The sequence below is a fragment of the Mobula birostris genome, chromosome 23 (assembly GCF_030028105.1).
Source record: "Mobula birostris isolate sMobBir1 chromosome 23, sMobBir1.hap1, whole genome shotgun sequence".
NCBI lineage: Eukaryota > Metazoa > Chordata > Chondrichthyes > Myliobatiformes > Myliobatidae > Mobula > Mobula birostris.
The window spans coordinates 41,459,824-41,485,598 of NC_092392.1; the positions used below are offsets into that span (position 1 = coordinate 41,459,824).

At 38.5% G+C, this 25,775-nt stretch overlaps 1 protein-coding gene across 13 annotated transcripts in view; it reads left to right on the forward strand.

The window, feature by feature from the left end:
• Positions 1-25,775, forward strand: part of anks1b (ankyrin repeat and sterile alpha motif domain containing 1B) — an 860,133-nt gene that overhangs the window by 628,854 nt on the left and 205,504 nt on the right. For all 13 annotated transcript variants that reach the window (XM_072241217.1, XM_072241218.1, XM_072241222.1 and 10 more), the window contains one exon: positions 20,328-20,461. In XM_072241217.1, the coding sequence (XP_072097318.1) occupies positions 20,328-20,461 (134 nt within the window). The remainder of the gene's footprint in view (positions 1-20,327; positions 20,462-25,775) is intronic.

The window sequence follows — 25,775 nt, forward strand, 5'->3', positions numbered from 1 at the left end:
GCAGTAATATGTTACAATAACTAATTGTTTAGAAAATATAACAAAATAGCAAGTATTCTATGTTAACTTTAACTCACACACTTGAGTACTATTGCTATTCATTTGCTCTGAAATAAAACAAGGTGTATCATTTCTGCTGGCGGGACAAGTTTGTTTTTGTCAATATAGAAGAACTACGTTATGTTTTTATAAGAAGTGTTCTGCTACAGGGCTATTCTCTTTTTACGTTTGTTAACCAACTCTCACAAGATCAGCAGGTGTTATAATATCAACCAAAAACTATCAATGGTAAAATTGCACATCCATTGGAACAGTGGAAATTGAATCTATTTGATTTTAATAACTCTTTCCTGATTACCAGAAAATATTAAACTCTTGGTTGATTTGTTGCTGAACTTAATGACAACAGTAACAGTTAACTCCTAATATTTTGTCTACGAGGATAATTCCCAATGTGGCTCCTGGGAACCTTTATAGTACATTTTAATCAGGATCTTAAACCAAAGCATGCTGTCAAAATTGCTTACTATTCGAATCTGTTGAAAACATAATTGTCTAGTAATTTTGCTACATTCATAGAGAGGCATTAGGGAACCTGAGACTCAGAGGGTCAGGAGCTAGATGGGAAGAGTATGTGGGGCTGCCAAACCCATATGGTTTGAAGAGTGGGAATGACATTCCAGAGGACACACAAGGGGCATAATTGAAAAGTCTCTTTGTGTAATGCTCTCGAAACAACTTTTCATGAGGTGATTTTTGGTAGTTGCTTCTGGGAGTACTGCAAGGCAAATGAGGCCAGTCCATTTGCAATTGATACATAATTGTAACTAGTAGAGAAAACTGGGTATTTCTAGGAAGTAATACACACAAAATGCTGGAGGAACTCTACAGGTCAGGCAGCATGTATGGAAAAGAGTGAACAGCTGACGTTTCAGGCCAAGAACTTTCATCAGGACTGGGGAAAAAAAGATGAGAAATCAGAGTAAGAAGGTGGGAGGGCAGTACCTCCCTCTGGTGCTCCTCTCCCTTCCCTTTCTTCCATAGCATTCTACCCTCTTCCATCGGATTCCCCCTTATTATCTCTTTCACCTGTCAGCTTCCCAGGCCTTTACTTCACCCCACTCCCTCTCCTGGTTTCACCTATCACCTACCACCTTGTACTTCTTCCTCCCCTCCCACCACGTTCTTGCTCTGACTGCTCATCTTTTTTTTTCCAGTTCTGATAAAGTGTCTCAGCCCAAAACGTCAACTGTTTTACTCTTTTCCATAGATACTGGCTGGCCTTCTGAGTCCCTCCAGCATTTTGAGTGTGTTGCTTCGACATCCAGCATCTGCAGATTTTCTTATTTTTGTACTACTAGGAAGTCATGGGTTACATTTCTGGAATGATGTGAAGCAACCTGGGTGTTGCTTCATTTCTCTTCTTGCAGAGTTGATTCTGTGAAAGGTCAACAGTGATTGTAATTATACTAATCAATTGATTCATGGAAGTATTTTTCTTTTAAATTCTCCATCACATGTTCTAGCAGTGTCTTCAACACAAACATTGTGTTTATGACATCTCTAGAACAGGAAGATATGAATAACCAGGACTGGAAAATAGCGAGACATTCTAACTAACTGATAATCAAAGCTCAGTCCTATAATATGGATGATGACTAGCATCCCAACACGAATTTAGCTTCAGAATGAATTAATCAATTACAGAATTGTTGTACAGTTGTATATTAGAGTTAGTTCCTCAAAAGAATTCGTGGAAAATTTTGTAAATTTAATGCATTCTACCTGGTAGAAAATAGAGATGGTTATGTAAGAGTAAGTACGTAAGATTATATTGAATGATTCAATTTACTTACCTGCCCTGAAGCAAATGTGGGGAAAATCCATTTTCAGACAATATAATGGAACATATCAATAGGTTCCTCCAAATAATATTATGATCTGAGCATTTGTGCAAGATATGCCTGAGACTAGTTCAGTGAATCAGCAGTAACATTTCGTTCCAAACCTATAAATAACTGCAATATCCATTTTATTTAGAAAATTTAACAAGGTAGTAAGTATTCTACAGTACCTTTGATTCACACTCCTGAACACCATTGCTATTCATTTACTCTGTGAGATAATACCAGGTGTATCATTTCTCAATGCTGAACAAGTTCCTTTTTGTCAATATAGAAGAGCCACGTTGTGCTTTTATAATAAGTGTTAGGTTGCAGTGCCATTCTCTGATTTCAGTTATTAACTAATTCCTCACCAGGTCAGCTGGTGTCATATCCTCTTCCAAAACGAGCAGTGGTAAAATGGAAATAGTTCAAATTTAAAAGTACATTTATTATCAAAGTATGTATACTATATACAACCTTGAGATTTGTCTCCTTACAGGCAACCACTAAACAAAAATAAACAATAGAACCCATTAAAATAAGAAGACCGTCAAGCACCCAATGTGCAAATAAAAGAACAAATCATGCAAACAATAAAAAGTAAGCAATAACGTTCAAAACTAGAGCTCATGCAAGTGAGTTCACAGCCACGAAGAAACAGAGTGGAGAAGTCCAGTTTGCAAACCGGTTGTAAAAAGGCAGAAATCACTTTTACTTTCCCTAGTGCGGACAGACAAAAGTATAGATGCTCCTTTGGGCTTTTGTACCCAGTGAGGGAAACTTGGATCTCCCCTGCCGCAAGCTCACTTTGTTCTTTGATGACCAGGAACATCCAATGGACTGTTCAGCAACTGCTTGTTCCCCCCATTGCCTCCAGTCCTCATCATCATTTTTCCTCTAAAGCCGCCAGGGTGATTTTTCAGCAATTCAGACCAGCTAGTTAACCAAAAAGGGATCTAGTTATGGTAAAATACCCCAGAATTTCAGGATCCATGAGTGAGTTTCTAGTTCATATCAGTGCTCACCCAATGCAGATGTGAAGAGGACATCACAGCCTTGTCAGAGGGTACACTTTGGGGACTTCAATCCTGGGTGGTCTCCTCCGCCACTGCCTGCAGCATTTTCTCTTCCATGAGATGTATATCACTCCTTTTGTATAACTTAGCTACTGAAAAAGCAAACATCACAATGATTTTTTTCATTCCTTCTTCCTCTCCTTCATAGAAAAGTGATCTTCTGATATTTTCCTACTCTCAAAGGTTTAGCTGATCAGCTATCTTTTTCAACCTGTTCTTTATGCTCATCTTCAGCTTTGAAAGCAGTTAACAATTAAAGATTCTACTTTTTGATGTTAACATTTTCAGCTAAATTCTGTTTCATGTGTAATTCAAAGTTTCTTTTTAAAAGTTTCCTAAAGGTAAAGAAACTGTAATCATTTACTTTTTGCAAGAGTAATTTGCCTTTAATCAGTCAGTAAAGGGGATTGACAGTAAAACTATGTTTCAATTTGCTCTCTTGAAAATTGAACAAGAGAACAGATTCAGTTTCTCAAGCTATAATTTTGCATAACACTATCAACTATTGTTTGATTTAATAGTATACTTTTTGCATTTTTGAGACAAAATTTATGTGAGACAGTTTTTGGTTTTCAATGGACAATTTATGTTCATAATGATTTCAGTCATTTAAAGATTATAATAATTGTATTCTGTGATATATATAGAGAAGACATTTTGCAGAAGGAATATGAAAGAATCCTTATAAATTGTAACGACTGCAATTTGAAGATCTTATGTTCTAAAATCTTATGTATTAAAATAATTATTTAAGAGTTCATGTGCTTTTATGGCCATATTCTGAGCTTGTGTAACTTGATTAATCTATCCATTGAGACATCTCCAAGCATTTGATGGAGCAATCAGAATCTGCCCACTACTCAGAATAAAAGCTTTTGCAACTGGTGAAGTGAAACTATGGACTTGTATTAAAGTTCCTTGCTTGTCAGATATAGTAAGGAGGGAATTGGTTAACATAGTGTTGATGGGAATATGTTGTATTGTCAAATATAATCTCTGAATGAATATTGCTATTTCTTTGTTTACTTAGATACTGTCAGACCACCTGTAATTGATTCACAGATAGTAAGGCTATTTTACCTATCTTGCTAAAGTAAGGATGGTTAATTTATTCTCAGATTTAAAGCAGTGGCATTCCTAAGTGCCCATTTTCTTGCACAGAGTAATGAATAATGGCTGATGATGAATTGTCTACCTAATCTTCCCTTCATTTTTTGCAAAGTAAGTTTTATTAATTTTAAATTAGTTATGGAAAGGGAGAGATCTGGTCCACAAATTAAAATTCTAAATTGGGGGAAGGCAGACACAGGAACTTGTAAAGGTTGATTGATGTAGTTGCTTGCAGGCAAAGGGACATTTGGCAAATGGGAAACAAGAGAAATCTGCAGAAGCTGGAAATCCGAGCAACACACACAGAATGCTGGAGGAACTCAGCATTTCGGGCTGAAACATCAACTGTACTTTTTCCATAGATGCTGCCTGGCCTGCTGAGTTCCTCCAGCATTTTGTGTGTATTGTTTGGCAAATGGGAGGTTATTCGAAGTGAGATAGATTTCAAGGTCTGCATATTCCTTAGAGTGAAGAACAAGACTGGCAGGAGTAAGGTATCTTGCATGATCCTGGAGAAAGAACGAGGCATGGGTCAGTAACAGGCAGTTGGGATCAAGTGAATCTCTGCAGGAGACCTGAGGGATGCTGGAGTATACCTAAGAAGAAAATCAGAAGGGCAAAAAGAAGCCATGAGAGCTCTAGTAGAAAAGATTAAGGTGAATCCCAACAGATCTTTTAAGTATCAGAAGGTGGGGGAGAACCTATGGGCCTCTCAAAGATAATTGTGGACACATTTGTGTTGTGCTGCAGGAGAAGGGTGAAGAGTTCAATGAATAGTTGTCCTCTCATTTTACTGTCAAAAAAGACATGAAGGTGGAACTTGAGATAGTTTGTAGGGATGTCTCAGAGATAATCCACGTTATAGTGGAGGAGGTACTAGGTGTCATAAAATGTATGAAGATAGGTAAATCAATGGAGCCTGAACAGGTATACCCAAGAACACTATGGGATGCAGGTGAAGATATCGTGGGAGCCCTGGCTGAGATAGATATATGCATCATCATTAGCCACAGCTGAGGATTGGAGAATGGAAAATATTGCACTTTTATTTATGAAGCATTGCAGAGAAAACCCTGGGTCCTATAAACCTGCAACCCTCTGTGGTAGATGAGTTATTAGAGGGGATTCTGGGTGAAAAGATAGACATAGACGTGTATATATATTTGGAAAGCGCAGGATCAATACACCCCAAAGAAGTAATATTGTAAAGGGAGGATGAGGCAACCACGGCTGACAAGGGAGGTCAAAGAACAGCATAAAATATAGTAAAAATTAGTGGGAAGTTAGAGTATTGGAAAGCTTTTAAAAAGCAATAGAAGGCAACAAATTTGCCATAAGGAAAGAAAAGATGAAATATGAAAGTAAGCTAGCCATTAATATAAAAGTGGATGCCAAAAGTTTTTCAGATATATAAAGAGTAAATGAGAGGCAAGAGTGGATATCACATTGCCGGAAAATAGCACTGGAGAGATAGCGATGGGAGAATGAAGAAATAGCGGACAAACTTAATTAGTATTTTGAGTTAGTCTTTACTATGAAACTTCCCAGCAGTATGAAAGAAATCTGTGAGTGTCAAGGGATAGAAGTGAATGTAGTTGCTATTACTAAAAAGAAGGTGCTTGAGAGGCTGAAGGGCCTGAAGTCAGCTGCAGTAGATGAACTGCACCCAAGGGTTCTGAAAGAGGTAGGGAAAAGATTGTGGAGGCATTATTAGTGACCTTTAAAGAATCACTAGACTCAGGGATGGTTCTGAACAACTGGAAAATTGCAAATATCAGTCTATTCTTTAAGAAGGGATGCAGGCAAATTAAAGGAAATTAAAGGTTAGTTAACCCGACCTCAGTAGTTGGGAAGATGTTGGAGACTGCTGTTAAAGATGAGGTTTCAAGATACTTGGAGGCACATAATAAAATAGGCCAAAATCAGCACGGTTTCCTTAAGGGGAAACCACGACAAACCTGTTGGAATTTTTTTGAGGGAATAACAAGCAGGATAGACAAGGGAGAGTCGGCGAATATTGCTTACTTGGATATTCATAAGGCCTTTGACAAGGTGCCATATATAACGCTGATAACAAGATAAGAGCCGATGGTATTATAGTAAAGATACTAGCATGGATAGAAGATTGGCTGACTGGCTGGAGGCAGAAAGTTTGAATAAAGGGGCCTTCTCTGATTGGCTGCCAGTGAATAGTGAGGTTCCGCAGTAGTCAGTTTGGGACCACTTCTTTTCATGTTATGTGTAAATGATTTAGATAACAGAATTGATGCTTTTTTGGCCAAGAAAGTAGGTCAAGGTATTGGCTTTCGTAAATAAAATAACAGGGATGTTTTAAGTTTAAAGGAAACTGTAACAATTCCTTTATTGTTCTCCAAACACTGAACATAAGATGCAGTTTAAAAAATCTTAAGGTAATTAAGGTAAATCTTAAGGTAATCAGACCAGCCTCTTGAAGTGAACCCAACTCAATGCTGGTGGTTGTTAATTATGTATATGTTTCCACCCATTTTTTTGTGTTCGTCCATCGTTGACGTCGATGAGGACCTCGACAACATTATGACTAGCGTGTGATTTGGATTTAAATGAGGGAGAGTTGCTCAGCGTCAGCCTCACTCTCTCTTCCCAATTCCCATCTGGATCCAGTGGCAAGACAGAGTCGAGACGGCTGGAGATGGGACTAGGCGCAGTGGATGACCAGGACGTCTTCTGTGTCTTGTCCTGCTCTACACGTTCCACAACGCTTGCAGAGACCGCCTTCTTGACCGTTGGACCTTCCATTGGTCTCGTCCGCTCAATCCGCCAGAGTCTGTCTTCACATGCTGGGATAGACAACTCCCTATCTCACCGAGGGTTTGAGACCCATCAGCTACCCTCACCTGTTTTAGCCGGCTTGTGGAAGCTGTTGCCCGAGGTGTGGCCACTGTCGCATGCAAACAGCTACGGGGAGCCACAGGTGAGAGCTGAGTGCCAGGTGGGGACCAAAGGTGGACAAACCGCCCTGAAAAGGACACGACATGTTCCCCCACCAGAGGTGCTAACGCTCCCTAACACCCCGTACACCCATTACATTACCATACAATGGGGCAGGTGGTATTGAGGAAGCGGAGAGTCTAGTGAAGGACTGAGATGGATTAGGAGAATGGGCAAAGAAGTGACAGGTGGAATGTAGTGTAGGGAAGTGTTTATTCATGCACTTTGGTAGAGGGAATAAAGGCGTAGACTGTTCTCTAAACAGGCAGAAAAGTTAGAAATCAGAGATTCAAAGGGACTTGTCAAACCTCGTGCAGGATTCCCTAAAGGTTAACTTGCAAACTGAGTCCGTAGTAAGGAAGGCAAATGCAATGTCAGCATTTGTTTCAGTGAACTAGAATATAAAAGTAAGGTTGTAATGCTAAGGCTTCACAAAGACATTGGTCACCTATGATCCTAAGCAAAACCTCTGTGCCTCTTTCTCCTAAATTTGTGTAGCTGAGATGAGGAATATGGAACACACCATTCAACCCATTCTTTAGGGGCGGTATGGTTAGCACAACGCTTTACAGTACCAGTGACCCAGGTTCAATTCCCACTGTAGCTTGGAAGGAGTTTGTACATTCTCCCTGTGACCATGTGGGTTTCCTCCCACAGTCCAAAAACATACAGACTGGCAGATTAATTGGTCATTGTAAATTGTCCTGTGATTAGGCTAGGATTAAATCGGGGGTAGCTGGGTGGCACAGCTTGAAAGACCTATTCCATGCTGTATCTTAATAAATAAATAAAAGTTAAGTACTCTGGTCCTTTGAAACTATGCTCTAATGCATAGCTATCATTGTGCCCTCATTATGAAAATGATTGAGAGTAATAATGCCAGTTGCATACATTTTTGATCTATATCAGGAAGTGACTCACAGCAATTTCCTGTCTCAGCTGCAGAGGCATATTAAACAAACTTGTCATAGTGTCCACAATGGTGATATTCTGATGCAGTATGTGTGCTTAGTTAAATCCAATATTTATTAACAGTGTAGCAGATCATTTTTCATTTTCTCCATGTTATGGAACAGGGCTGGCAGAATTTCCATGTGATTCTGCCATGCCCTTACAGCAAAGGATGAGCTTGTCATCCAACAATAGTTGTTTGCTTCAGAAAATGTTAAGAAAAAAATCATGTAAGGAGCATTTTACAACGTCTTTAGGATGTGGGAATGTGATTCATAACCAAGTAATTAATTACAAAATGCATGTCATAGTTTGTTAGCAAATATGCCTGTTAAATTTTTGTACAGCAAACTCCCACGAGCAGTAAATGGGTTTCTTTTTATAGCAAAAAAAATGATTGAGAAATTCTGTTGACCAAGCCTCAGGCAGACTCAGGATTTTAAATACCTGACAAGGAGACAATTATTCCAATAACTGAGTGAAACTGATTCCAGGCATTGATGCTGTGGGCCAGATGGCCAGATTCTGCTTCTGTGTCTGATGTGGATAATTTTCAGGAAGTGGCAAAAGTAAGTGGGAAGCATTGATTCACTGTAATGTCTTTCCTGTAGGTTGGTGAGCAAAACTGGACACAGAACTCTAAATTAGGCCTCACCAAATCTCATACAATTTCAACATAATGTCCCATCCCCTGTACTCAGTACATTGATTTATGAAGGCCCATGTGCCAAAAGCTTTCTTTGCATCCCTATCTACCTGTGACACCACTTTCAAGGAATTATGGATCTGCATTCCCAGATCTCTTCGTCGTACCACGCTCCTCAGTGCCCTACCCACATTGAGTGGGTAGGGCCTCCCAAAGTGTACATGTCACACTTGTCTGCATTAAATTCCATCTGTCCTTTCTCAGCACATTTCACCAGCTGATGCAGATCCCACTGCAAGGTTTGATAGTCCTCCTTGCTGCCCACTACACCCTAAACTTTGGCGTCATCTGCAAATTTGCTGATCAAGTTTACCACAGCATCGTTATCCAGAGCATTGATATAGATGACAAACAACAACAGATCCCTGTGGCACACCACCAGTCACAGGCTTCCAGTCAGAGAGGCAACTATGTATAACAACTCCCTGTCTTCTTCCACAAAGCCAATGTCTAATCCAATTTACTATCTCATCTTGAATGCCTTCCTTCTTGATCAACCTCACATACAGGACTTTGCTAATGTCCATGTAAATATCTACTACCTTGCCTTCATCAACCTTTCTGGTAACTTCCTTGAAAACTCAATAAGATTGGTTAGGTACGACCTACCACACACAAAGGTATGCTGACTATCCTTAATCAGTCCATGTCTATCCAAATGCTTGTATATCTAGTTCCCTAGAATAGCTTCCAATAACTTTCCCACTACTGATGTTAGACTCATCGGCCTATAATTTCCTGACTTAATCTTAGAGCCTTTCTTAAATAAACAAACAAATATTCCGGCACCTCACTTGTGGCTAAGGATGTTTTAAATATCTTTGCTAGGGCCCCTGCAATTTTACACTAGCCTCTCACAGGGTCTGAGGGAACACATTTTTGAGGGACACTGTCAGGCCCTAGGGATTTATCCACCATAATTTGCCTCAAGGCAGCAGACAGCTCCTCTTCTGTAATCTGTTTAGGGCCTAATTCCTCAGTGTTGCATTACCTTACATTTATAGACTATGTCTGTCTCCCAAGTAAATACAGATGCAAAAAAATCTGTGTAAGATCTTCCCCCAACTCTTTCAGCTCCACACAGAGATTACCATTCTGATCTTCCAGAGGACCAATTTTGTCCCTTGCTATCTTTTTGCCCTGAATATATCTGTAGAAGCCCTTAGGATTCTCCTTCACGTTGTCTGCTAGAGCAGCCTCATGTCTTTTAGCGTTCCTGATTTCCTTCTTAATTCTTCTCTTACATTTCTTATATTCCTCAAGTACTTCATGTATTCTTGCCTGCCTACACCTGCCATGCACCTCCTTATTTTTCTTAAACAGGGCCTCAATATCTCTTGAAAACCAAGGTTCCCTCAAGCTGTTTCTTTGTTTTTTATTCTGACAGGGACATACAGACTCTGTACTCTCAAAATTTCACTTTTAAAGGCTCCCCACTTGCTAAGGATGCCTTTGCCAGAAAACAATCTGTCCAAATTCACAGTTGCCAGATCCGTTTTGATACCATCAAAATTGGCCTTTCTCCAATTTAGAATCTCAACCCGAGGACCAGATCTATCGTTTTCCATAATTACCGTGAAACTAATGGCATTATGATCACTAGATGCAAAATATTCCCTATACAAACTTCTGTCACATGCCCTGTCTCATTAACTAATAGGAGATCTAGCATTGCACTGTCTCTAGTTGGGACTTCTGTGTACTGGTTAAGGAAACTTTCCTGAACACAGTTGACAAACTCTCTCTCATTCAGCCCTGGGAGTCCCAGTCCAAACGCGGAAAGTTAAAATTACCTATTATCACAACTTTATGCTTCTTGCAATAGTCTGTGACACCTCGAGAAATTTGCTCCTCTAAATCCTGCAGACCTATTATATAATCCCATTAATGTTGTCACGCCTTTCTTATTCCTCAATTCTACCCATAAAGCCTGACTAGCTCACCAGTCTGTCCTGACTGAGCACTGCTGTGACTTTTTCCCTGACTAGTAATGCCACCCCTCCCCCTTTAATCCATCCTGTTCTATCACGTCTAAAACAACAGAATCCCAGAGCACTGAGTCCAGCCACTCCTGCAAGCAAGTCTCACTAATGGACACAATATCAGAACTCCACGTGCTGATCCATGTCCTAAGCTCATCTATTTAAGTACAGTTGTTTTAGGAGAGGAAGAGGAAAAAACAATGAAAATCGAATATGTTTTTTAATTGAGAATTGAAATAATCAGATTAGAAATGGTATATCAAAATACATAACATGCCATGGAATAGACTGTAAGTATAACTACTGTGTTTAATGTCGAGAGAAGTTCTAAGGGAAAATGTCGTTAAAGAATCTGTACACACCTAAGATTTGGGCATTTTGTAGAATATTTGACCATGTAAAAACATGTTCAGCTTCAACACCATTGTATTTCAAAGTCTATTTCATAACCAGCAATAATCCTTTTGAATGTGATATTTTCACAATAAATTTATCATAAGCCATCATTCCTGTATTCATCGAGGTATCTGTCTATTGAATAAATATTAATTCAAGCCCTTCATGAATTTCTTCCGTCTATTCATGTTCCCTATTTGCCAGCCAAACAAAAAATGTAAAGCTAGTGGCTGCACTTTAATATGATTGCCACTTCTTGGTATGGACATTTTCATTGGGGACCACTTGCTCAACATGTGTGTTACTAAAAAAAGAGTGAATTAATTCTTTCTCTAGTTTGCATTGTATGCTCCTAAAGCATTATGGGTGCTTGGGCTATGTTGTAAAGATAAAGGACATACTATTCCTCTGAGAATATCTGATCTCCTTGTTCATAAATAGCAGGAAACTAAACATCAAAGAAAGGGTGCTATTATATTAGAATCTACACCAATTAAAAATCTGACAGAGTGGAAATGCAGTTCAGACACTCTAATCCAACGCACAGTATCTAATGCCATCAATCCTAGGATCCATTAATAATCTATGCTTGTCAATAAACTGGATTTGATCTGTTTAGGTGCACAGATGAAAACTAGCACCAAACCCATTCTGTAAAAGTCACTAATTTGATGAGGGTGAAAAACTTTGAGAAAATTTTGATGAAAAAACTTTCAAGTTTTTGTAAGTGCCCTGATGTACTTCTTACTTTAACAGAATTGTTAAGTCTTGGTCTGTGTGTTTCTTCGTGGGAGCCTCATAAAAAATCTCATCATTCTTTGCGCATTAGAATATAAAAGAACATCTCTGCATGGGTGCTTAAAAGATAGTTATGAAGGAGCAAAACTATCATCATTGTCTGTTAACAGCTCCTCCCACATGTGAGGAATTGTCTTGAATCTGTTCCATGCTATGAATGTTCTGCCATTAATACAAGGTGAGGAAGCAATCGCAGGAGAGTGCACCAGGTGCTTAAAAGAAAATGGCTACAAATAATGATGCAATAAGAACAATGTTGTGCAGTTATTTTGATCATTGTAATATACGCCCATCAGATTTTATTCTCGTAACATCGAAGTCAGACTGGAGCAGGGGATTCTCAAACTGGAGTCCATAGAACCCTCTGTAAATTGAGAGACTCCATGGCATAAAAAGGTGTTAGAAATCCCTGGATTGGAGTCACTGAGGATTTTCTCTGATTGTCTTACGACAGTCATTCTCCCGCTGTGGCAGGTTCCATTCAATCAAGGTGGTGTCAAAGGTGCAGTGCTGACAGTAGCACTACTTTGCACGATCATCTGACTCTGCAAATGTTAGGTTTGGTGCTGACTGGAAAGCCTGGGCCAGATTCATGAAGATCCTAATTTCCCAGCTACTCTCCCTCCCCAAAGAAAAAAGATGCTCATGTGTTCATTCTAGTGAGGATTGACTTTGGATTGCACAGCCCTAAATAAACAAGCACAGTGCAGTTGAGATATTCCTTAACCCTTGACTGCAAGTAAACAGTAAAATATTCTGCACAATTATCATGCAACAAGAAGTGATATTAATAAAAAAGGCACATTGATATGGTGACTTTGGCAAGATTGTAGTTGTAATTGTAATTGTTTTTGTATGATTTTCTCGTGCCATTTAATTAAGAATAAATTCCAAGCTTTTATGAAGCTCTGAAATCCAAGTGTTCGGCGATGTTTTTAATTTGATGCAAAAATATGGATAGTTCTAATGTAGCGATTTCATTCATAATTGATATTTAATGAGAACATTCTGTGATTTAACAAATTAAAGCAGAATAAAAATTACCTGTTGATCTTAAACCACCATAGTTGATGATAATGAACTCAACAAAATGCATCTGACTAAACATCACAAAGAAAAGGGAAGTTATGTTATTTGCCTACTCGTATGCAGATTAGATGATAGATGGGAGTATGCATTATGAGAATTATAAGGACGATGTAAACTTAACAAGTCTAGGTGAAGCCTGTCCTCAATCTTTGAAATGGTGTAGTTTGCTGTCATTTCTTCTACACTTTCCTCTTCAGATATATTTTGATCTTCCAGAGTAATGCTTTGTTTTTAAGTTTTACTATTCTATGACATTTTAATCAGTTGGAATACTTTCTGGAGTCTTGAAGTTTTAATTTTTTTTAAATATAAAGGAAAGCTTGATAATTTTAGATATGCTAGGTATGTTTTGACGTAGTTGAGGTCCAATCCATCAGATAGTTGGACCAAGTAGTTTTGGTCATCATTCATTTAATTTTGTCTGACAATTCTTCAGCATCACTTATGCAAATGATGCCATCATCAACACTCACCACACTTATTTCTGCCTTCACAATAGTAATGAAAACAAAGGCACCAGCGAGTTTTAATTTTAACTCCATTAAAAACAGGAAATAAGTCCCACAGAAAGTGGGTCAGGAAACCTAAACTGAAGGCTTCCAGCTGGAACGTTGGCTGTCTGCACCTTATGGCCTGTGATTATTTGTTACATAATTGTTAGGTCTTACAGTAATTACTTCAGACATTCAAAACCATGTATGGTACTGATAAGCTGTGCTCTCTGCTTTAATTATGAGCCAATAGCTTGTGTGGGGCTCCTTGTGTGGCCACGCATTTTAAAGACAGCTACCCACCATCCATGGCAACCTTTGCTATCAGTCTGCTGTGGCTTATACGGAGTATATTCTTTATGGCTGTGATTTGCTTCCCAAGGTTCTTGGTGGTAATGGTGTGGAAACTGTAATCTCTGCAGGGTGTTGTCATTCAAAACCACATAGATCTTACTTAACTGCACCAGAGATGATAAAAACCACAATGACTTTTTTCAAGGTAATTTTTCTGTGTTAATTTTATACAAAACACTGGCCTCGGATTCTAGTTTTTCGCAATTTTCAACTGAGATACTGTATGTCTCACTCTCCTGAATTCCTGCAGATATAAGCCCAGCCTCTGCCCGGTCTTATACAGTAGGTCAATATTTCCATTCCAGAAATCAGTTTAGTGAACCTTCTCTGAATTACAGGGTATTACCAGACAACTTCTCGACTTTTGTATTTGTTTCACATTGCATGAATAATAACATTGTGCTGGCTTTCCTAGTTACTTGCTATACCTTCACATTAGATTCTTGCAAATTCAGAACACCTAGAATCCTCTGCACTTCAGATCTTTGCAATCTCCACTGTTTAGTACAGCACATCTACATGAAATGCTGTCATAGGAAAGCAGCGTCTATCATCAGGGATCGCCCACCATCCACGGCATGTGCTCTTCTTCCTGCTGCCATCAGGAAGAAGGTACAAGAGCCTCAGGACTCATACCACCGGGTTTAGGACCAGTTATTACCCCTCAACCGTCAGGCTCTTGAACAAAAGTGAATAACTTCACTTGCCCCATCATTGAAATGTTCCTGTAACCAGTGGACACACTTTCAAAGATTTTTCACCTCATGTTCTTGATATTTATAGCTATTTATTTATATTTGCATTTGCACAGTTTGTTGTCTTCTGCACTCTGGTTAAATGCCCTAGTGAGGCAGCCTTTCCTTGATTCTGTTATGGTCACTATTCTATAGACTTATGAAGTATGCCCACAAGAAAATGAATGTCAGGGTTGTATATGGTGGCATATATCTACTTAGATAACAAAATTTACTTTGAGCTCTTCGAACTTTAAATGGCATGTTGTTTAAGTACAATGTCTTGCTCATTTTGTCAGTACCTCTTCCTTTGTAATTGTAATTTTCCTGGGTTCCTTCTCCACTTCAGTTCATGATTTACAACTATTTCTGGGATGTCATTTCTCTCCTCCATAGAGACCTGTTTAATTCATCCTTCAGTTGTTAAATCCCTATGGTCACTTTCTGTAGGACAAATGCACACTCAAATGTTTTTGTTTTAAGTATCCATGGAAATGCTTACCATCTGTTTTATATTTCCCAATAGCTTTGTCTTAAACTATGGCTATTCCTTCTTTATTAACTTACTCAGTCATTCTTACTATTTGTCACATTCTACCCAAACTTATGACTTGTTACTTTATTTGAACAATATTTTTTTTTCTTCCTCCCAAGTTCCCCTTGCCTCAAGTTCTAATGGACATTATCTTAGCATTTTGAGATACATGGCTAATGATATTGATAATGTTGTAGTTTTATTTTTCCAAAATTCCAAAAATCTGAGAAAGATGCCGTAAAAAAATCTCAGATTCCACTTGTTGCAAAGCTTGATATATTTTTCTGATTTTTGTCATCTGTGCAGAATGTGGAACATATAATCTACGTAGACTGCAAGGATTTTTTTTACTAGTTCAGGTCGTTGTATTAATCATGCAAGCTTCTGGGACTAAATCTAAACATCAGGAAAACCCAGGTTCTGCACCAAGCTGCTCCAGATCAAGCTCCTAAAACTCTAACTATCCAGGTTGACAACATTTCTCTGGAGAACGCTGATCATTTCCTATATCTTGGCAGCCTTCTTTCTTCAAGAACCAACATAAACCTTAAAATAAATAATAATACGACTGGAGCTTTGGCCAGGCTGAGAAAGATGGTGTTTGAAGATCGGGATATCAAGACCAATGCTAAGCTTTTAGTCCATAAAGCTATAGTCCTTCCCTCCTTGTTATATGGAACAGAGTCATGGACAACATATAGCAAGCACATGAAATCCCTAGAAACTTACCATCAAAGATGTCTCCAAAAGATTCTGAGAGTTAGCTGGAAGAACAGACGTACTAACTCCAGCATCCTGGAGGAAGTTAACATTAACTCCATAGCCACGATCTTGACTCTATACCAATTGCAATGAATTGGCCACATCATCCATGTGCCTGACTCCCGCCTCCCTAAACAACTCCTGTTCGGCCAACTCAAGGATGCAAAGCGCACTCCTGGAGGGCAGTAAAAGCGGTTCAAAGACAATATCAAGATCCACCTGAGGAGGCGCCACATCAACCTGAATAGAAATTAGCACAGGATAGGAAAAGCTGGATAAGGACTGTGTGTGAGGGGACTGCACAGCTCGAAGAATACCTCCACCATGCTGCTGAGACTAAGCAGCTTCAACGGAAGGAGAGACTGGGAAAGGCCACTTCTTCAATGACCTGTACTTCTTCATCCACCACTTCTTCAATGATCTGTACTTGCCAACACTGCAATAGGATTTGTGGATTATAGATTGGCCTCTTCAGCCATCTCAGGATCCACAAGTGACTAGATCAACCACCAGCGGAAGAATCATACTTGACTATGAGTGATCACTGATGATGGGGATGATTAATCTATCACAAGGGAATAAGTAATGTTCTAATGAAGCATTGGTTCCACCAATAGAAATACATTTCGATTGATTTTTATGGTATTAAACTAAAACATGGAGATGTCTATGATTTATTTTGCCTTCATAAAGTACAAGTTAGACCTCAGCTAAGGCATTGTGTTGGTTCAGTCTGCCACACTTTTAAAAACATACCAAGACCTCAGAGAAGGACTGCAGCATATAATGTGGTGCGAGGGATGATGGAGTTCACTGAAGAAGTGAGTTTGGAGAGCCTGGGGTTGTTCGAAAATTGGTAAAAGTTTAAGAGAGGCTTCGATAAAGATGTTCAATATTTAGAAAATGATACTGAGGTCCAGACTAACCATTAATCTTAAAGAGAATGAGGTAGAAATTTGAAGAGATAAATGTTCACAGGGTAATGTGAAGAAGAAAGGAATGGAGTTAATTGCACATCTCTATCACAAAGTTCATACTGGATTCACACATGTTGGCATTGCGGACATGGTCAGAGTATATTAAGCAACACACATAAAAGTTGCTGGTGAACGCAGCAGACCAGGCAGCATCTCTAGGAAGAGGTACAGTCGACGTTTCGGGCCGAGACCCTTCGTCAGGACTAACTGAAAGAAGAGTTAGTAAGAGATTTGAAAGTGGGAGGGGGAGGGGGAGATCCGAAATGATAGGAGAAGACAGGAGGGGGAGGGATGGAACCAAGAGCTGGAGAGTTGATTGGCAAAAGGGATAAGAGAGGATCATGGGACAGGAGGCCCAGGGAGAAAGAAAAGGGAGAGGGGCGGAAAAAAACAGAGGATGGGCAAGGGGTATAGTGAGGGGGACAGAGGGAGAAAAAGGAGAGAGAGAAAAAGAATGTGTGTATATAAATAAATAACGGAGAGGGAGGTGGGGCATTAGCGGAAGTTTGAGAAGTCAATGTTCATGCCATCAGGTTGGAGGCTACCCAGTTGGAATATAAGGTGTTGTTCCTCCAACCTGAATATATTAACTGTCTTGCAAAAGTGGTGGTGAGCTGCACCACCAGGTTCAAGAACAGTTATTACTCCTCAAACAATATTGAACCAGAGGGAATAACTTCACTCATCTTCACGTGCCCCAGGACTGAACTGTTCCCACAACATATGGACTCACCTTCAAGGACTTGGATGGTTCAATTTAATATCAGAGAATGAATACAGTATAAAACCTCAAATTCTTAATCTTCACAGACCTCTATGAAACAGAAAAAAACCAAAGAATGAATGACAGAAACATTAGAACCTCAAGGTCCTTTACCCCCTCCTCCCATGCACAAGTAGCAGCAAAAGCATCAGCCCTCCCCCTCCCCCTTTCCAGTAGTACTGACCCACTCCACCACTCACCATGCAAGCATTAGCAAAGTCCCCAAAGAGACCATAGTCTAGAGACCATCAAAAAACTACTGTCCATCCCAGCACTTTGATACCTCAAGCAGGCTCTCTCACTAGCAAAGGACAGAGAGGTATCATGAGATATCATTCTTCAGCTCATATTCTCGATATTTATTGCTTATTTATTATTATCATTATTACTATTTCCTTTTTTTCTCTTTTTGTATTTGCACAGTTTGCTATTATTTTGCACATTGGTTGTTTGTCCATCCTGTTGGGTGTGGTCTTTAATTTATTCTATTGTGTTTCTTGTACTACCTGTGACTATCCATGAGAAAATGAATCTCAGGGTTATATATGGTGACATATACAGTATGTACTTTGACAATAAGTTTACTTTGAACTTTTGAACTTCAAGCCTGTGCCTTAAATGACTGCAGTGCCCCTGATGTTGTTGGGTAGGGAGTTCTGAAGTTTATCTGATCATCAACGAAAAAAATAATGATACCTTTTCAAGTCAGCATGGCCTTTTGATGGAGAATTACCAACCATCTCTCCACTATTAGTATGACTTCAACTCCCAATAAATAGTTTCAAAATTGCACTGGTATTACTCCAAGTCACATGGACTGGGTTTCCAATAAATGTTAAGTCTGCTATTGATTGGTGATTCCATATGTTTTTGGGCTTGCATTTTATTATTCTGAGACAGAGTTTACTTTATTGACAAAAGGCAATAAACTGAAAATCCTAAATTCAAAAGCTGACATTTTAAAGGAAGAAGACAAAATTGCTTTTGAGAATGAGGGAGTTTCAACTCTAACATGAATATAGCCATAAAACACAGCCTCCTGAGCATTAGATGAGTTTGAATTTTGACAGAACCAGGCAATAAAATTGATGCAGCCTCCAGGGTGATAAATAATTTTGAATTTAGCCTAAAGTTGGTCAAGTTTTAAGTACAAATTATAGCAATACTTTTTTTCACATTGCATGATCGGTAGTCATTGCAAACTGAGCTAAATAGGTTTACTTATTGGAAAAAAGTTAGTAAAATAGATTGTGTATTTTGGAGGTAATAAATAATATCTAAGACCCATTGAGTGACTTGGTTTAATCTAAATTATATTCTCAGCTTGTTAGGAATCACAGTAAAACTATGCAATAGGGTATGTGTAATAGGACCATAAGTTCATATTTGAAGTTTTTATGCCAGGATCTTATTTGGTTCCATGGTCATATTGGTAGTCCTCACAAAGCTATAACCCCATCCCAATCCAGAGAACTGAAAGCAAATTCAGGCAGAAAATTCAGTGCTCTACAAATGCTTTTAGACAATACATTAAACTAAGACTGCCTTCTTAGATGGATGTAAAAAATCCCAAGGTTTATTTCCCATAAGATTAAAGGGCTTCTTCCTGGGGCAGTTGTTATTTTTCACCAAACTTTAGTAAAGCCATTTATCTGTTCACTATCATGTTGCCATTTCTGGGAGTTTACTAAGGAAAAATTTTAACTGTTAACAATTTTATTTTCTATATTGTTAATGAAGCAAGACATCCATAATGTGCCCTCTTCTCGTTACTACCATCAGGGAGGAGTTACAGGAGAGTGAAGACCCACTCTCAACAATTCAGCTTCTTCTCCTCTGTCATCAGATTTCTGATTAATCCACGAACCCTTAAACACTTTCATTGTTCCTTTTTTTTGCACAATCTAATTATTTTGTAATTTTAGTAATTTATGCTTTTGCACTTTACTGCTGCTACAAAACAACAAATTTCACATCGTACAAGACGGTGATAAGCCTGATTCTGATTCTGACATCAAAAGTGCCTTATTAAAGCACATTCATGCATCCTGAGCATAAAAGGCACTACATTTCAAACATCTTTCAGAAAACAATTGTGGATCACATCCAGAATATTTGCCTATAATCTGCCATGTGAGCAAAATAAATTCTAAGGATAATATCCTTGCTACCATACATATTTCTGCAAATGAATACATTAAAGTTTCAGAGAATTGACTTTAAGAATGTTAAAAGCATATAACAAGGAATGGTCATCAACATATCTTTCTTTCTCCCAAACAACTGTAATAGAGTTTTTATGATTTTATTCCATCAGTTTTGCAAAACAATTTTCATAATTATTCCATGTGCTCAGTTTAATGGAAGGAAAATCCACAATATTAATGCATCCTCTCATTTAATAAAGGTATATAAAATTGCAAAAGGTATAGAAAAGGTTTATAGTCAGAATTATTTCCCTGTGAAAAGTGTTTCAAAAGCAAGAGGGGAGAGAGAAGAGAGTTTTAAGGGGGATTTGGTGGGAATCAAAATCAGAATTAGGTTTAATATCACTGACATATACAATATATATATTAAATAGTTAAATTAAATAAGTAGTGCAAAAATAGAAATAGTTATTGTCAGTGTAGATAAGTTCCTTAACAATTTTTTGAAATTCTTATTAATAAAATATAAAGACATGAAATAATATCAAAACAAATATAAGTCTGGTTACGATGCATTAAAGCCATTTATTCTATCTGCAGAGGTTGCAACTCAAGTAACTATAACTGCGCCAGGGTCTAATCACCAGCGGAAAAATACAGGCCCCACCCCAGACTGTTCACCTCCGTCGCCTGATACAGCTCTGAAGAACATCGAGAAAGTTATCCGACCCCAGGTGAGTTGCAGCGATATATTGGGTTGAATATTGTCAAAAGTGAATTAATTCAGTGATAATGGTAGTTTATTTATATGTCACTACACAAATGACCACTTTTTAATTAAAATGAATATAGACTTAGTTCTGTTTGACCTTCTGTTTTCAATACATGTGTATTATCGTGCTGATGGCACACTGATTTCTTGCAGTTGGTTCCCAGTGTAAATTTATTCCAGGTTCATATAGACAGAAAGGAACCAGAGCCATATTTTTATCGATAATGTGGCCAGTCATTTACGAAAAGGTCATATGAATTGGTCCAAGATGAATCTCACATCAGACGTATATTTTACTTCAGATGAGTATTTCATCAGCTGCTCTCACCTACTCAGTCAGGAATTAAAGTGTTTGATAATATGGGTCAATTCTGATCTTTGACCTCTGCTGGACAAATTTGGGGATGACAATAATTTTGCAGTTTTGCCGCCACAATGTCAAATCAAGTGATCAGAGATATACATCCCTCCTTTCACTTTCCAGTGTGTCATTATTAATGAGCTAATTTGCTGAAGCATAATTTTTTGTATAAAACGTTGGCGCTTCAGTATATGTCTTACAATAAATTAAACTTAATTAAATAAAACATTAGTTCAGGTAGGAATAACTTCCAATTTGGAGCTACTGATATGACCATACTTTGTCTGCAGCAATATGTTTGATTAATGATAAAACATTCTACTCGGGCATTCTAGCATAAAGCAGGAATACACACAGTGGCACTTTATTACATACACCTGTACACCTGTTCTTTACGCAAATATCTACTGTACACTCGGTGGCAGGTTGTCAGGTACACCTATACACCTGCCCGTTAATGCGAATATCTAGTGTACACTCTGTGGCAATTTATTAGGTACACCTGTACACCTCATTAATTGCAAAACTCTCATTAGCCAGTCGTGGCAGCAATTCAATGCATAAAAGCATGTAGACATGGTCAAGAGATTCAGTGGTTGTTCAGACCAAACATCAGAATAAGGAAGAAATGTGATCTAAGTGAATTTGACTGTGGAATGACTGTTGGAGGCAGATGGGGTGTTTTAAGTACCTCAGAAATCGCTGCTCTGGGACTTACATGCACAACAGTATCTAGTGTTTACAGAGAATGTTGTGAAGAATTAAAAAACATCTACTGAGCCACAGTTCTGTGGGTGAAAACATCTTCTTAATGAAAGAGGTTAGAAGAGAATGGCTTGAAAGTTTCAAGCTGAAGGCAGGTGACAGTAATTCAAATAACCACTTGTTACAATAGTGGCTTGCAGAAGAGCATCTCTGAAAGCATATCTCGAACCTTGAAGTGGATGTACTACAGCAGCAGAAGACCGCAAGCATACAGAAATGCACTCACTCAGTGTCCACTTTATTAGATACCTCATGTACCTAATAATGTGGTCACTGAGTGTACTCTCCTGCTCACGGTTTCCAGTCATGAGCTGGAGGGATATAGTTTCCTGCTTGTGTGCTACAGTTATGCCAAAGTGAAAAATATGCTTAAGTCCACATGAAGATGTTCTAATAGTTTTTTCTTCATTGGTGCATGTGAGTGTGGTGTAGCTTTAAGGATCAAGTGTACCATATGGCTTGTCTTTGATATATTGATGTACCAGCGATTGCTTTAAGATGACCATTGTTTGCCTTAAATAAACAATTTCTGTTTTTGGCTTCTGCTCTATTTTTGCTGTTGACTTCAGTAAGCAGTGGCTCCATAGGGTCTACAAATACTTCATCTGCCTACAGCTCAACCCGTTCCTGGAAATGTTCCTGATGTTCTGAGGGAGGTGGTCAAATTTACTCAGGCTTTTTGAATTACAGAAAACAGCAAAATTCAAGACATTAAAAAGAAATACGACAGTTTTCAGTGTTTCAGTACATCTCAAAGTACAACACAAACAGAGCTCTCGTGCTCTCTCTTGCTTTCTCTCTCTTGCTCTCTCTCAAAAAAATTGATTTCCGTGATATCGTATATAATTTGCAGGCATCAGGGAGCCAGTATTAATATGCGGGCGACTCCCGGAACTTCTGGGAGAGGTGGGATGTCTGAAGCCAGAAGGGGGCTGGGAGAGGGGAATCATGGTTGGGAAAGGAGGATGGGAGAGGGGAGGAAGTAGGAAGTACCAGAATCAATTGATCATTTATTGATTCTGTAATGATCAATAAACCAATTGTTTGGAATCAAATTAGCAAAGAATCTGAAAGGAAGAGAGAGAATTGGAGAGGTTGTGTTTTGAGGATTGGGGTTTAGAGAGTGGAGGAAGTGGTGGACTGTCTTTGGAGTTGGGACTGTAATAGTTTAAAGGAAGGAATTGCAAATAATAAGATTTAGATAACTGAGAGCACAGTGACCGAAAGAAGTGGTTGAGAAAGGAGAATATGCACAGGGAAGACTGGCTAATCTCCTTCATGCCCCCCCCCCATCAGCTGACCTTTCAAATCATAGTCTTATACCTAAAATCTGGTTTCCTAGATATAACAACATACCGAATAGGAAAGCACAAAGCTTTTGAGCTTTTTCTTCTATTTAATAGTCATAGTTAATCTGATGTTTGGTGCCTTCTACCTGAATCTCAAGTTTTATGCAGTAGCAATATCCTTACCCTTATTTCCCAGCTAAAGCAAAATACTGCAGATATTGGAAATCTGAAAGGAAAACCAATAAATGCTCAGCAACTCAGGAGTAGGGTAAGTATGCAACCTGACATAAACTTTGTTTATCCCACAAACTTTACACTCTTTCTTTTCATAGTTGGCCCTCTACTTATCATGAGTCTCAACTGCTAATAGTTGACATCCTAGCACAGATCTCCGAGGTACTCTGTAGTTACAGCCTGAAGTAATACAGAGCAGATTGAATACACCTGACTGTTAACCAATCGTGGATAAATGATCATGTTAAGCCTTTTTTTTCTTTTATTAACTTCTAATGATCTTGATAAATAGGGGGACACATAAGATTTTCTCTACAGAAGTGTTAATAGTCTTTATAATGGCTATTAATGAATGGAAATAGAAAAATTTTATAGAATACCATGATTGATAATTATTGGCAGACTTGTAATCCTATGCCATTAATTATTATATTAGGTCTCACTTATGATACAAGTTTTTATAAATTTCAATATCTTATTCCTTGTTTCAATTGACAGAACGCATTGTTTGTAATTGAATGAATGAATTCAGTCAGCATTTTAATTAAAGCTTGTTTTGGAAGTAATGACTACATTTTCATGATCAAATATTCATTACTGTAATTAGCTCATTTTCTCCAATATTATATGAATTCATTGATCTGCTTCAGAGGTAATTAAAACATATTTGGAAGCAGAAGGTGAATTCAAACTGGACAGCATATTCCACTATCATCATTGTATGATTTTGTATAACAGCAATTGGACGTAACATCTTGCTGTGGCACATAGCTCCAATTTAGTATTCATTTATATTTAAATTATGCATAGCCCAGTTCAGTCAACCACTCCAGCATATGAATGATTTGAAGTTTAAGTGTGCAATTTATAGCTGGGGAGAGTAGACAAATGCAATAGTGCTCCAATAACAATGCTTAGAATTGTTTCTAACATTTTGAATGCTCTGTGATTTCTGATCAAGAAAATTCAAATAACACTTGACAACAATTTTCTTTGAAAGTGTTGCTTCCTCCAAAATTTATGTTTATGATAGACCACTTGAAGCTGAGCACAAATATAATTTCAGACCACTTGTATCATGAAGGAATTTGAAGGAACAAGAAATGAACGTTTAGAGAATATAATATGTTTAATTGCATAAGGGTGCTGATGCTTTGCAGTAGTTGAACTGAGCTAAAAATGTTTGGTTGACGATTTTCATTTGTACTCAGTGTCTGAGGCTTCTTGCTTAAGTGTCCAACAATAATCAGCCAGCATTGATGGACTCCAGGTGCCCTGATACCATTTCTCCATGACTGCAATGACCTTTCACCATGCTCGTCAATGACAGTGCCAGAATTTGCAGGAAAGAAGTCTAAATGGGAATGGAGAAAATTTACTCTAAGAATGAAACAGTATTTCAAGTACTTTGAGCTTTATCCTGAGATTTATTGCCAGTGGACAAATATGTGGTTGTACATTTTTTGACTGAAAATTAACTTGGCCGAGTTTGGGGGGACATCGTGATAGACAGAGACTGAATAGTTAATATTGCTGTTTTTTTTTCATCTATCTGTGTCACCCAGCTCTTTGTCGTATTTAATAAAAAGGAATTGTGTATTCAGTGTTGAGCCCAAGTCTTTAACCTGGAGCTCAAAAACAATGGTGGAAGAAGAGGAATTAATGATCCATTAATTAGTGAGGACCCTTTTAATTACGGGATTTGAGTGATACATTCCAAAATAGATTCATGTTGGACTTGGTAGCATTGGTAAAGACATTGGTGAACAGAATTCTGAAGGAATGTCCCCCTTAGGAAAGTAAGTCATTGGAAAATAAAGCAACACACATAAAAGTTGCTGGTGAACGCAGCAGGCCAGGCAGCATCTCTAGGAAGAGGTGCAGTCGACGTTTCAGGCCGAGACCCTTCGTCAGGACTAACGAAGTTCTGACGAAGGGTCTTGGCCTGAAACGTCGACTGCACCTCTTCCTAGAGATGCTGCCTGGCCTGCTGCGTTCACCAGCAACTTTTATGTGTGTTGCCTGAATTTCCAGCATCTGCAGAATTCCTGTTGTTTCATTGGAAAATAAAAGTGGTTTTGATGGAGAGAGGATATACCAAAGATGTAAAAATATTTGTTTTAATTTGCGGATATTTCAGCAGCTAAAGCTAGGTAGCTCATCTCTGGGTCTGATACCGCAGCAGTATTGCAAACCATGTCGTTCAGCCTGACATCATTGCCAATGAAGAGAATAGAGTCAATGAGTTAGAATCAATAATTTGTGGCAGACATTTTCTTGTTTTGAGTAAAACTTAGATGGACTGTTTTTATTTCAAAGAAATGTTGCAACGTAAGTCCAGGTAAGTTCAAAATCTGAATTGCAATTGATTTGTTAGCTCAGCAATCATGGAAATCTACAGCACATTGCAGGCCCTGCAGCCCACAATGTTGTGCTGGTTATGTAATCTTCTCCAGAAACTGCCTAGATATTCCCTACTGCATAGCCCTGTATTTTTCTAACCTCCATGCGCCTATCTAAGGGTCTCTTAAAAGACCCTATGTATGAGCTTCCACCACCCTCACTGGCAGTGCATTCCACACACCCACCACTCTCTGTGTAAAAAAACTTACCCCTGACGTTCCTTT